The sequence below is a fragment of the Alosa sapidissima genome, chromosome 4 (genome assembly GCF_018492685.1).
Source record: "Alosa sapidissima isolate fAloSap1 chromosome 4, fAloSap1.pri, whole genome shotgun sequence".
Taxonomy (NCBI): Eukaryota; Metazoa; Chordata; class Actinopteri; order Clupeiformes; family Clupeidae; genus Alosa; species Alosa sapidissima.
This window is the reverse complement of record NC_055960.1, coordinates 16,889,121-16,904,025: the sequence shown is the minus strand read 5'-3', so window position 1 is coordinate 16,904,025 and position 14,905 is coordinate 16,889,121. Positions and strand designations below refer to the sequence as shown.

General features: G+C 41.4%; 1 protein-coding gene across 2 annotated transcripts in view; it reads right to left on the bottom strand.

Moving 5' to 3' along the window:
- Positions 1 to 14,905, bottom strand: part of lactbl1b (lactamase, beta-like 1b) — a 40,122-nt gene that overhangs the window by 14,258 nt on the left and 10,959 nt on the right. Inside the window, exons 1-4 of one of the 2 annotated variants that reach the window (XM_042090640.1) lie at positions 14,248 to 14,388; positions 13,487 to 13,637; positions 10,735 to 10,841; positions 9,483 to 9,640 (exon numbers count right to left, since the gene is read on the bottom strand). In XM_042090640.1, the coding sequence (XP_041946574.1) occupies positions 9,483 to 9,640; positions 10,735 to 10,841; positions 13,487 to 13,592 (371 nt within the window). In that variant the 5' untranslated portion in view covers positions 13,593 to 13,637; positions 14,248 to 14,388. Of the gene's footprint in view, positions 1 to 9,482; positions 9,641 to 10,734; positions 10,842 to 13,486; positions 13,638 to 14,247; positions 14,389 to 14,905 lie in introns of those variants that run through there. The other variant, XM_042090639.1, reaches the window with a different exon arrangement.

Here is a 14,905-nt window from a genome sequence, read left to right as displayed (position 1 = left end):
TGATTACCAAGCAAATAAGTCAATTTATTCATGGTTCGATACCCACATGTGTTTATTTATGCTATTTAGATGTTTGTTTTTTGGGTGGCATATTCATGGTCCAGTGCATGTAGTACTACATACAATTTTGACTTTTAAACATGTCATGCATATTTGTGTGCGTCTCTAGTATATCAGAAAGTGACAAATCTGCAAGCGGCCACATCTGTCAAAGACTCATCATCAATCATGAAACGTCATCAACGCAGGCAGTTAACATGGGAGCCAGTTGCCATGTAACACCGGCACCCGCCGCGATTTCGTGTACACAATTTCGAATAAATTTTGATGTGCTCACAAAATCCTGGCTCCATGGGCGGACTGGCCATCTGGCATACCGGGCATTTTCACGGTGGGCCGACGCACCTTTTGGGCCGATAGAATAGGCTATATAATTTAATCATTTGGGCCAACGGTCGGCCCAAAAGGAAGGACAATCAGCGGCCCATTGGTTACATTTCCATATTGACACTCGACTGATCCAATGAAAGCTCACGTCAGGCCCTGACCCTCGCATTTTGGCTCAGAGCCAGGATTTTGTGAGCCATCAAAAGTTATTCGAAGTTGCCTACACGAAATTGCGGCGGGTGCCGGCAGTGACAATAGTGCAAAAGTAACACCAATGTAGAAGCTTCAAAAATACAATATTGCAAGTAGGCTAGCATATGTCAGCAACATGTTGAAGTTCGTTGAGTTTGACCGAGTATGTAAGCAACCATACAGAGCAGAGGGACAGACTACTGTATGTGTGACATGCCATGCTGACGATGATGATTATGATGACTTATTAATTGCGGTAATGATATGGTAATGATAACGTAAGGCCGTGCTGTGATTATAATAACAAATAGCGCAACTTAAATGTTCTAAATGAATGATTTGCAAACCCGGACAGCAAAAGACTGTCAAATGGATGTTAATTGTTGGTCAGATTGATCAGTTTCCGTCAGACGCCCAAAATTCAACATCGATGGCATGAGTGGTGGTTGGTCTCTCAAAGTAGAGCGTCGAAAGCGTTCTATCTTGGAAGGGTTATCATGGTAAAGATGGGCTAAAAGACTGTAAACTGACGGAAATGTAGGCTACAAAACATAAAGTCATATTCATGCACAAGCCAACTAATATACAGTAACATGATAGGCTACTGGAAGACATCAAAGATAATTAGTTAATGTAGCTATAATGTTCCAAAATACGTACCAGCAATGTAGTATAGCCTACAGGAATAACATATTTCCAGCAACAGTATTTTGTGTTGTCTCAGTTGTCCTACAGTGATTAACGTCTACGACAATCTAGGTATGCCTAATTTAGCTCTTTACACATAGGCTTCATTAACTGTTTGGTGCTGCTGTCAGTTGAGCATTGTATAGTTTAAATGTAGCCTAATGAATAATTTGAAATGATACTTTGAATTCAAGCAGAAACTCTTCTTTAATAATTGCTTGTAGGCTATAGCCTAGGCTACTTGAATATGGAGATCATGTGCTCCATGGCTACCGCTGATCAGTCAGAGTGATAACCAATGAGGCCTACATCACTTTCAGTGCTCCATGACAGTTGAAAATATATGCATATTTAAGGGTAATGCAAATATTTTGTATTTAATTAGGTGTGCCCGACCGATTTGAGGGCCGCTTGGACCAAATATGCCAGGGCCGATTTTTGGTCCCAGTCCGCCCCTGCCTGGCTCTACGCCAAAATGTGAGGGGTGGGGCCTGACGTGAGCTGTTATTGGATCAGTCGAGTGTCAATATGGAAATGTAACCAATGGGCTGCTGATTGTCCTTCCTTTGGGCCGATCGTTGGCCAAAATGATTAAATTATATATATAGCCTATTCTATGCAACATATTTGCCAATAGTTAGGAATAAAGGGTTTCCATGAAATTTAAAGCTGCAGTTGGCAGGATTGTTTTGATCATATTCACTGAAACCGACACTATGCTCCGACAGAACAACATAAATTAGCCGGTTTTAGAAAAAAAAAACGCACTTCTATTCACCTAGAACCTGTTATTTGTTTTGCAAAAATCCACAGCTCCCGGCTCTTCTGGTCCAGAGCTGTGTGAGATCTGACTGTCAATCACAGTCTGGTGCAGTCTGGTGTGCACTGATGAGCACAAACTCGATGAGAGGGTGCTCGATGGTAGTGGGGGGCATGAGAGTTATATATATTCAAAATTTTGGAATGGAAGCCCCACTAATGTGAGATTCCCTGAGCACCCATTGAAGCCATTTTGGGGGGACAGAGAATGAAGAAACAAGATTGATAACACTATTTAATATCTTCCAGTTTCTTGCAATATCTTCTTAGTTGGAACGATGAAAGCAATATGGCACTTGTGATCACTAGGTTGGTAAAGGATATCAACACGGCTCAACCTATAACACTGTAGCAATATGGCACCCCAATCTCACTTGTGCCATACAGTACTGCTTAATGAACTCATTTATATCAGCCCAATGCATCATCTTTGTGAGAATGCTGGTGCTTCTGTTAACGACTGACTCATTTTATTTTTGTTATTTTCTAGATTTCACAGCTTGACCCAGCCATAGGCACACAGAGCTACTGTCAGTATCTCATGACTAAATCGCTCCTGTGGGCTCTCCACGCCTGAACAAACATTCTACGGGCTTCATGAGCTTCCTTTAGCTAATTGTCCATCAGCATCGAGATCATGGCGCACTGGTCTGTACTTCCCAGACTTTTAATATCACCTCCTCTGGGCATGCTTCTCAGCCTTTTGACTTCAGAGTTCTGGCTTATGTCAGAATATAATTTCTTTCATTTATCTTACAGGCAATATGGAACTGTTAACTGGTCCTTGTCTAAAGTTCAACGCAAGTTCAAGGCACAGACATATAGCCACACCAATGACATCAGGGTACAAAGTTCTGCTGTCCAGACCCACACGCCCTAACATTACTCTAACATTAGGGCTTTGTGAGGTTGAACTACTCTAATTCATTAAAGGTACTCTAAGCGATGCCATGCGTTTTTTAGGCTAAAACATTTTATGTCACTTACTGCAAACATCATCTAACCAACCACATTTTATGTCACTTACTTCAAACATCACCTAACCAACATGATCTCTGTAGACAGTGCAGGCTCCAAAAACGGCAGCAAAAACAACCTGGGCAAACCTATAGCCCATATAAACATAACAAACTGTTCCAGCAAATCACAGACGAGATGCACATTTAGGAGAGTGTCAATTGCACTGGAGCCTCACGGGAGGGAGGGGGAGGAAGTAGCGAGCTAGCTCTCTGTTTTGCTTGAAAGTCAATAGAAGTGACGTTACCCAGCATCGCTTAGAGCACCTTTAATGTAAACATTAGGAAATGTTTCCTGGAACACAATTTCATATTTATTCACATGTGTATCTACTATAACAGTTCAGTGTTAGGGGCTTAATTGTTTACATGTTTTCTTGTGCAACTGAGGCTTATTTGCTTTGTCCTTGAGGTGGAAAACACAAGTCCAGTCTTTGCCAGAGGCGGGCAATCCGCTGCTCTGAAACCAGCCTCACATCTCAAGCTGTCGACAGGGAGTGGATGCTAAGATGCACTGCTGCGCTGTGTGCTGTGTTTGGCACCCACGACTCTGCCAAAATGCCAGACTCTGAGCAAGTAATGTCATCAATCTCCTCACTCATTCAACCCAAGAATATCTCAACACAGTCTCTCACTTCACTCAGTGGTGTGGAAATAACTATCTCAAACTCAACAAAAGAAATGGCTTTTGAATCCACACAAACCCACCACCCCATCATCATTTCCAATGAAACAGTGGAGACAGTAGACCATTTCAAATACCTTGGACTCACAATTGACAATAACCTCACCTTTGAACATCACACAACAGACATACAGAAAAAAGGAAACCAAAGACTGTCGGCAGTGCGCAAACTAAAAGGACTTCATGTTGCCCCTCATCTACTCCTACTACTGTATACCAGCATTGTCCAACCCATCCTTTTATACTGTTCCACCTGCTTCTTCAACATCCTTCTTCAACATCCAAACGTAACAAACTCACCCAACTAACCAATACTGCCACCAAAATAATAGGTCTGCATACAGTACCCCAAACCTACAAGAACTAAACACTAAGGCCATCGCACGTATTGCTCATTCAATATCCCTGGACATTACCCACCCACTCAATCGCTACTCCTCACCCCTACCCTCTGGCAGGAGGTTTAGTAGCATAAGGTGCAATAAAGCCCGCTTCAGCAGAAGCCTAATCCCCATAGGAATCCAAACACTCAACAACACAAAGCCCCATAGATAAATATATGCAGTGCAATAATGTATGTTTTCCCCATGAAACCCCCAATAATTTATGTAAAAGTCTGTGTCAATTGCCTGTGATGTATGTAAGGTGTATGTCTGTATGTCATTCTTATGTCTGTGTTCATGTATGTGCCTTTCTGTGCCTGTGATCATGCAGGATGAAAAGCCGTATGGAAAATGTGAAAAAGAATTTCCCTAAGGGGACAACTAATAAACTAACTAACTAACTAACTGAATGGTCATAGGAGGCTGGAGACGATCGATCGATCGATAGATCGATCGATAGATCGATAGATAGATAGATAGATTCCCCAAGGGGAAATTCAAGGTCTCAGTAGCATACAGACATCACACACAACATGCACTTACTAACAGAAAAAGTAATATATATAATATAAAAAACTCCACTGCACAATAGAGACAATAGAAGATTAAAAAATACTAAAATACTAAATATACTAAATAAACTAAATCAAATATCCACATAGTGTGTTTTCCTAAGTCACTGAAAACAGCTGTTGTAAAGCCACTTCTCAAGAAGAATAACATGGACACCTCCATCCTAAACAATTACAGGCCCATATCCAATCTTTTATTGGCAAAATTATTGAAAAAGTAGTCTTTAATCAACTAACCACCTTCCTAACATCAAATGGGTATTTTGATTACTTTCAGTCAGGTTTTCGGACAAATCACAGCACTGAAACAGCTCTCATCAAGGTTTTCAATGACATACGCCTCAATACAGATTCAGGTAAAACATCAGTCCTAGTGCTGCTTGACACTGTTGATCACAATATTTTATTACACAGACTAGAACACTGGGTTGGATTTACAGGCATAGTTATCAACTGACTGAAATCATATCTACAAGAAAGAAGTTTCTTTGTTGCCATTGGAAACTGTACCTCAACACCAATGTCCTTGACCCAGGGGCGCAGCTACCCATTTTTTGAGGGGTATGCAACAACAAATTGGCGCCCCTCCACCCCCCCCCCCCCCCCCAAAAAAAAAAAAAAAAAAAACACACAAACAACTAAAGTAAAACAAAAGGCCAATAATGTATTACATATTATTATTTTTAAGAAATTCTGCCGATTTGAACTTGAAGTATTGTTAAATGTCGCAGTCACTTTAAGAGAGTCTAAACGGTTCTCATAACGTCCTTTTGCCAGCTGTTGCTCACAAAGGATAAGGCTGATTCAACTCTAGCCTTTGTTTACGCCACATTGACAGCACAATATTAAGTTATTACAAGGAGTCTTCATTGTTAGGAAATGGAATCATGTAATGAGTTGTTGCTAGTGTGACATTTCTGTTTGCAGTTTGCCATTAAAAGTGCAGCATGAGCATGGTAGCCACCGAGCTATCTGAATGGAATAGGCTGTTTCAATCGGCATATGCTTAGCAAACGCTAGTTAGTCTGGTAACATGAATAACATGAACATGAAACGTGTGCTTCCAAGTACAGACGTCACACTTTAAATCCTACCTGTTGCTTTTCACCATCCACTTATTTAACTACTGTCGCATCCCTTGACATGTCATCTCATTTTCCCTTTCTTTTTCTATTTTAGCCCTAGCTCTGTCACCAAACGACTATGGTCCCCTTGAATCTCTGTGTCAGTGTATAGAACAAATCAACACGGACGTCTCAATTTTCTTCAGCTGAACAAAGAAAAAACTGAAGTAATTATATTTGGTAAAAAGGAGGAAAGACTTAGGGTTGCCACTGCCCTTGAAACAAAAGGGTTGAAAGCAAAGGATACTGTTAAAAATCTTGGTGTATTAATCGACAGTGATCTAAATTTCAACAGCCACATGAAAGCGATAACTAAATCAATTTATGCCTCACTGTTTGCGTGCTATATTAGCACATATGCATAACCCCCCCCCCCCCCCCCCCCCCTCCATGCCACAGCCGAACTGTGGCCACACTTATACATTTTCTTTAAATGGTTAAATATATAGATATATAGACTTTACTTTACTTTATTTCTGCATTGTTGCACTGTTGGACTTGCTCATTTCATTGCAAGCGCCTCTGATTGATTAATCACCACTATGTGGATACTGTTTTTAGAATTGATTTAGATTAAGTGTTAGTTAGTATAATTTGTATTTTAGTATATTTAGCATATACTTTATCTTCTACTGTCCTTATTGCTTAGTTGTGTTTTTATATTATATACTTTAATTACTCTTTCTGCTGTTAAAGAACATGTTTGTGTTGTCTGTATGCTGCTGAGACCTTGAATTTCCCCTGGGGATCAATAAAGTATCTATCTATCTATCTATCTATCTATCTATCTATCTAAACTAAATCAGCTTTTTACCACCTCAAAAATATTGCCAAACTTAGAGGGCTGATGTCAAAAGATGATTTAGAAAAACTCATTCATGCATTTATCTCCAGCAGGGTTGATTACTGCAATGGACTTTTCACAGGCCTTCCTAAAAAGACTATCAAACAGCTTCAGGTGATACAAAATGCAGCAGCTAGGGTTCTCACAAAAACTAAAAGAACTGACCACATTACTCCAATTCTTAAGTCCCTGCACTGTACTGGCTTCCAGTAAGTCACAGAATTTACTTTAAAGTACTACTGCTTGTTTATAAATCACTTAATGGAGCAGGACCTAAATACCTTTCAGACATGCTTCAGCAGTACACACCCTCCAGACCTCTCAGGTCTCAGGAGAAAAACATGTTAGTAAAACCTGCTGTTAGAACTAAACATGGTGAAGCAGCTTTTAGCTGCTATGCGGCTCAGCTCTGGAACCAACTTTCAGATGACATTAAAAAGGCCCCAACTGTAGCCAGTTTTAAATCTAGACTTAAGACCAAACTGTTCTCAGATGCTTTCTGCTAACTGCACTGAGTTATAATTTCTGAATCTGTCTTGACAATTATTCTACCCTGTGTCTTTTATTTTGACTTTTTAATCATTCTCTATTTTTAAATAATTTTACCTTGTATGTTTTATGTTTTTTCTTTTTATTATGATCTTTACCTTTTGAACTATTCTTTGACTATATTGCCCTTCTATGCTTTTATTTGTTATTATTGTTTTGTTTTGTTTATGTAAAGCACATTGAATGACCTCTGTGTATGAAATGCGCTGTATAAATAAACTTGACTTGACTTGACTTGACTAAGGATTATCAAGCATGAGACGCTTGCAGTGACAGGGCAGGGACTGAACCTGTAATTCTGTATGCATGGTAAGGTGATGATGGTGCAAATAAGTAAGTCCAACAGTGCAACAGTGCAAGAATAAAGTCTAGAGACCAGCATAAAATAAATGGACATATAAGAGAATAGTGTAGACAAAGTAATATAAAAAAAACTATATCAGTGCAAAAATAGGTTGAAGTAATAGGGTTACAGCCATTGGTCAAGTATTAAGTACGGCCACAATCCAGGCTGTGGGAGGAAGGGAGGGGTTATACATATGTGCTAATATAGCATGTAAACAATGTAGCAGTAAAACAGTAGGCAGTAGTGAACAGTCAGTACACAAACATGGAGAAGGTGGAGAGGCAGAGAAGTCTATCTTTCCTCTTCCATTTAGTGAAGCATTGAACAGTTCAATGGCCCTGGGGACAAATGACTTCCTCAGTCTGTCAGTTGTGCTTGACAGTGAGCGAAGTCTCCAGCTGATCAAGCTCTTCTGCTTTGTAATAGTGCTGTGGAGTGGATGACATTCATTGTCCAAGATGTTGATCAGTTTGTTCAGGGTCCTTTTGTCAGATATTGAAGTGATGCACTCCAGTTTGGTTCCCACTACAGAGCCAGCTTTCCTTACCAGCCCGTCTAGTCGCAAAGCATTCTTCTTTGTGCTTCCTCCCCAGCATACCACAGCATAGAAGAGGATGCTGGCAACAACAGACTGGTAAAACTGGTAATCATACTCTCACTGAACATCTTCTTCCTCCCAAAAGTCAGTAGTCCCAAAAGAGATTCATATCCAAGAGGAATGGCAACAATCTGCCGATATTAGCTGAGCTAGTCCAGACGTCTAGCATTTTATTTACACCCAAGGCCTCAGATTGTTTGTTTTTTTGGCATCTTGTTTGTTTGAGATGCCAAGGTATATCCTCAGGCAATTAATGTCCCTCAAACCCATAGAAAAGAAGACTCAGCGAAAGTCTCTTGGTAGAATAAACTAACATCCGCCAGCCAAGACTAAATCTGCATGCCTGCCACCAATGGATTACCACCCAGAAGCCAGATGGGTGCCTTACGTTTCAGGCTTGCTGTCCTAAACAACAGATAAAAGTGACTATGACTGTGGCCAAACTCCAAAACACTTTTTTGTGATTTAGTTTTGCCAGATTGTGACATTATTCTTAAGAGGATAGAGCTATATTATTTCATTATAAGGCTCTTCAGAGTGCTGCAGAAAGTTCTATTCACATACTTTCGCATAATGTATTGTCCGCCTGTCATTATCGGAAAATAAGTCCCTTAAAGGAGAATTCCGGTGTGATATTGACCTAAAGTGTTTTGAAACATGATACCGAGTGTGAACGTATGCCCAAGGCACCTCCATCGAAAAACTGTTGGTAGCATCGGCTAACTAACGGCAGATTTCTGAGTGCAGGGGACAAGCCAAGATGAGCTATGAGACATAAGTTCACACTCGGTATCATGTTTCAATACACTTTAGGTCAATATCACACTGGAATTCTCCTTTAAGGACGAAGCAAAACCCTCCACTTCACATCTGGGTCCTGTTTGCCCTGTTGGGATTTATTTTCCGATATTGACTGGCGGAAGATACATTATCCCTTACTTAGATTTCAGTTATTAATGTTGTTTTCTTTCTCTATTAGTTGAAAAACAACAATAGCACTTTGAAATTCAAACCACATTCACCAATTGTATTTGTTTAAAGAAAAACAATATGTCATAGTTTTTAATGGTATTGCCCACATGCAACAGTGCAGTCGTCTTGAATTTGCATGGACGCCTTGCAAAAGTATATTACCCAGTACATTAAACGTTGATGCCAAGAGGGAAATAACAATTTTTACCTAATGTTGCTAAATCAACATTAATTCAACTATATTGCAATTTCGTTGTACTGTCTCACACAACTACCAGTACTATGTCAGCTAAATAAGCAATGCATACCGGTAGATGGTATACTCATTTGGTGGGGTGGAGAGAGGGTCACTGCCGTTCCTCTTGCCGAAATTTCCTGTCCACAATACTGTGTCGTTGTAGATGACTATGGCTGACATTGCAGGCAGGCTGGTGGGGTTAATGCTTTGGCGCAGCAGTGCATCAACCTGGGGGATGAGATAACAATCTAATCTATATCTGTATTGGTCACCATTAACAGTGTGTCAACTGGCAAAAAACAGGCAATGAAAAAGTTGTTATAAATTTGGCATGATGACTACACTTAAAACCATGTTATAGTATTACTATGTCAGGGGCAAACAAAGAACTTGTGTTTACAATGAAACATGGCAGTTTTGTTTTGTGTTAACTAGGTCAATGGGAAAACCCCATACTGTCTAGGTTTATTATGGCATTGTCTTAGAAATGGAATCTTGGTCAATTTAGTTTGGCCTTTTTTTTTTAAGTATATTTTTGTTTTTTTATGCCTTTAATAAGATAGGACAGTGGAGAACGACAGGAAGTGAGTGGGAGAGAGAGTCGCGGTGGGATCCGGATAGGACCACGGGGCGGGAATTGAGCCACGGTCGCCGTCGTACGGTGCAGGTGCCCCAGCCAATTGTGCCACAGCTGGGGCCAAGTTTGGCCTTTTTAACAACAATATACAATAAACCCTCTTTAATGTCAAAGTAAAAGCAGATTTCTACAAGGTAATGTTAATTAAATATACATTGCAAAATCAGCAATGGATAAATATACATTCAATTAAGTCAGTCACTTTAAGGGGTGAAACCACTTATTCTACATTATAAATTTGTAATAAATGAACATTACTTTGTAGAAATCTGCTTTCACTTTGACATTAAAGCGGGTTTAAAGAGCCAGATTATAAGATTGCATTAATAAAATCAATAAAAGGGGTAAATATCCAAGGGGAGTGAATGCTTTTTATGGGCACTATATCAAGATTCATGTCACACTCACATCCCATGCTACTGACAAGAATGTTAAATAACCAATAAATAATTTAAAATTATTACAGTGAAAGGCTTGGAGGCACACCCAAGTTGAGGTGCTAGCCAGGGGTTTATCAAACATATTAAAAATTAAAAATTAAACTTCGGTTTGGCTGGACCAATGATTTTAAAGTTAATGCAAAGTATGATGCTAGGGTTGGAAACATTTTCCAATTGTGACACTCTTCACAAAGTGTGTGAGTCTGGTGAAACTAGGCTAGTGGATATTCCATATCAGCCCATACCTTCTCCAGGGCCTCCTTCAGAATGGGAATGGGGTGTTCAAGTGGGGCGGGCTCGGGAAAGCGCGGGCACATCCTGTCACCGTTGCCGTTCTTTCCCAGAGCATCGTCTGACGGAGTGGAAAAGAGAGAGAGAGAGATGGTGAATGAGGGACATGAGAGAAAGACACCCATTGGAGGGAAACATGGATGTGCTAATAGATACACATCTCCTTTAGGGGAAAGGGACGTTGACAAGAACCAAGTGAGCGGATGAGATAAGAGTGAAACTGATGAAGACAAGGGAAAGGCCATGAAGCCATGAGACGCAACAGCTTAGTGTGAAAATGTTTTCCATCTCCACAGCACTTCCATGGTAGCCTGACTCCGCCCTCCTACGTACTTCTGCTCAATTTTAATTTCCCTTCAGTACGTCGTCTGGGTCTGCGTTATATTCGCGGGTTTTCTCCTGCAAAAATCTGCAGGTCCAATCAGCGAACAGAGGGAGTAGCTGAGAACGATGACGTTGAGGTCGTGCGCTAGTTTGAGCCAGGCATACGTCACGACTAAACGTTAGCGATTGGTTATGGCAGATCCAGAGTGGCTCTGGGCAGATACAATAGTTTTAAACTCCAACAGAGTACTCGCCTTCAAGAAAGTTAACGCTTGGCAATGGAAAGTAGCCAGACTCTCTGTAGAAATGAAATGTCCTTTCGAGAGTCTGGATATTTCCAGGCTACTTCCATGGTTCCTTCCAGGTTCATTAATTCTGTGAGGAGGGTCCTATCAAGCTTCATTCTGGACATTTATGCAATTGAATAAAATATCACTCCCAAAGACTCCATGCTCTCTTTCTCTCTCTGATACACCACAAGCTCTTCCTTCCCCTTTTTCACTTCACAATGTGCTGCAAAAAACAGTTCTTTGGAAAGTCAACGGAGAAAAGTGGATACATTTAAAAAAAACTTTTGTTATTATGCCAGGCCAGCTATGCCAGACTGTTAACTACTACTTGCCCAATATAGATTTTCCCCTCAGCCCTCTGACCCGGAACAAACCTCCTACCCAGTTCACTGAGCAGCCCTGTGTTTCTGCTGGCTTCCAGGCATCCTTTCATCACTAATGGTTCCAATTCTTAATGCATTATCGGGGAAATCTCAGACATCTAAAAACACACTTGCCATCTCAGAGAACAGAGAAACTGGTTTATGTGTAGTAAGTGCTGACTTAAAACATTGAGGGGTAGAAGCTTTCACCTGGCTGACACTTCCCGTCGCTGCATACATGAGTGTTTCCGTTCTGTTCTGTTGACTGGTTCAGGAAAAAGAAAATGCAAGCTGTCTGTGTTTAGTTTTCCTAATCTCTTTCCGCCGCCCCCAGGAGAGCACTTAATAGGATGTAATAGGATGTACCGGTCGCCCTGTAGACTCTGACTCCCTCTCCTCTCCAGCCTGCACAGAAACAGCAAGCGCACCTTAGGGGGTCTTTATAAGGCTGCTCTTTGCATCTAATGAATGTGCGCTGCTCGTTTATTGGGTTTGATGAGTAAGGCTCTCCGCCATGCATTTCAGGGCAACAGGCCAATTAAAAGCACTTCACATGAGTTATTATACGGCTCTTCACAATGCTAGTAGAACACCCGACTGACTTGAATGGAATTTCCCAATGTTCTATGGTCAAATATATTCATGTAATTACCACCGTCAATGGCAACAAGTTTTGTGCTTCTGATTTACGTCTTTCATATCATCAAGTAATCCGGTCACTAATTATATATATCTGCTAGGCCAGGGGTCAGCAACCCGCGGCTCCGGAGCCACATGCGGCTCTTTGATTCCTCTGATGCGGCTCAGCTCAACAGAAAATAATTAATGAGTATTTAATTAAAATGTATTTTATTTTAGTTCGTTCATTTTCAAAATGTAATATTGTAGGTCTATCTGAGTAATTTATATAACTTTCCACCTCACTTGACTCTGTAACCGTAGCCTGCACAATATTGTTGAATGGAAATGGGAAAGTTTCCATCCGAAGACTGATTCTGAAAACGCGAAATTAACTGCCCGTTATATATCGCACACTGCAACGAGTTACTATTGCTGTGTTAACCCTTTTCCACTTGCATGTGAGAAATCTTCCTCACATATGAAAAATATAAAGACAAACCTGCACTCACATTTAAGGGCAATTCCGTGCAAAACTGTCACATAACGGCAACACAATGCCATGGTATTTAGTTGGCGTTATGGATATATATATGACAGTTTTGCGTGGAGTTGCCCTTAAATGATGACAGCCTCAATTCTTGCATGAAACTTCACCTCACTGAATATGAGCCAGCCAGACTCCAAGGCTATCACCAAATCTAACCTCTAATTTCGCCAATGACATGTCAACGAAAATTGAGTGTTGTGTTGTTAACTATGATGTTACCAAAGGACACTGGGAAAATAGGGGGTGGTGTTTAGCCTACATGGGAAGCCTAAGGCCTATACTTCTGTCATTCCACTTTACATTTCAAGTTACTTGCACATTACTTTTAAAACTAGTAGAAAATGTATTAAAAATCCTCTGTTAATTGAAAGTAACTGTACGTTAAATATCCAAACTTTTTCTTGTAACCTCTTTATGTGGCTCTTCTGAGATGTAAAAAAAAAAAAACATTGGTAAAAGTGGCTCTCCAGGCAAAAAAGGTTGCCGACCCCTGCGCTAGGCCAAGGTAAACAATGTCATGTTTTTCACTGATGGCAAACGGAGCTGGTCATGACAAACATACCGGCGAGTATCTTGGGCAGCTGGTATTGCCAGATGAAACAGGCCGTCATCACCACGGACAGCAGTAGGAAGAAGACCAGGCCCAGTTGGGTCCACTTCACCTTCATCTTGTTGGGTTTGGTGAGCCCATCAATGGCCACCACTGGCGTAGGCTGCAAGGAGAAACACAATAGACACACAGGTCAACCCCAGGAAACATGGAGTGACATGGGGGGTAAGTGGGCAATTTTACTCTCTGTATCAGACTACCCCTGGCAAGACACTTGCTTCAGAGTACAGTAATAACTGCAGTGGAGTTCCAGCTATAGTTGCCGATGCCTGGGTGCATTTTAGCGATCATTTGGGTCTGACTGGCTTAAAGTTTTCCTGGCAGATGCATCGTGGCAGACGAGAGCGTGAGTAATTCGCAAAAGGTGGAGTTTAGGTGAGTCCCAAGTGACAAGTGGAAGGGTACTAATTTAGCTACAGTTCCCCTGGCAGACCCCTGCAGAAGGCCAGGGACCACACGGATAATTTATCATCCCTCATGTTCCCTGAAGTAGCTCTATAAAGCTATAACTTATAGCACATTTGTACACAACACTTAACTTTATATTTAGCATAATGTATACAAGACAAGAGCAAAGCCAAACAGATACAGACCTCTCATCTAGGGTAGCCTAAATTAATCTAATTTGTCAAAGCGCTCCAGAGTAAATGCCACTCCCTCGGTGAAAACTCTGACATTCAATAACCTTAACATATACAGTTTAGTTTACTCACCACATCCACTTTTGTTTCTCTCTCTCTCCCTCTCTCTCTCTGTGTTTGAGCGGTGCAGTGAGGAGTTACAGAGCAAGATGAGATGTATGCGCCGATCGGAACACCATGGCCCTGTCCACTTCCTGTGTGGGCGCCATTAGCTGTGCTGGGTTACGGCCCCGCTGCCGGTAATCCTGTTCCCGCTCTCCTTAAGTGCTCGTTTCCACATCAGGTGCCAACCAGGCCTCGGCGTGCCGGTGAGAGTGGCGTGGCATCAGCCGTGGCCAGTTTCACCATCTCCACGCCGACCGTGCCGTAATCCCGGGCCAGCAGCAGCTCTCCCCTGACTCCCCTGAATTCAATTTCCTCTCTCTCTCTCTCTTTCTCTCTCTCTCTCTCTCTCTCTCTCTCTCTCAACGGCAGCAGGGACCTGGTGACATCATAATCCCCCTCCCCAGATTTACCCCGCTAAAACCCATCAAAGAGCGGAGAGTCTTAATCTTAATCCATCCCCGGCGATTCAATTCACTTCACTCCAGTTCCCCTGCTAACTGTAGCCTGGTGCTGCTACAGCTCCTGTGTGCTGTGGGGATGACAACATGGAGTCTCCCTGCCACTGTTTTGGTGAGGAGGGATTACAACCGGAGAGTCAAAAAAAGACACAGAGAAATTCCCCCAG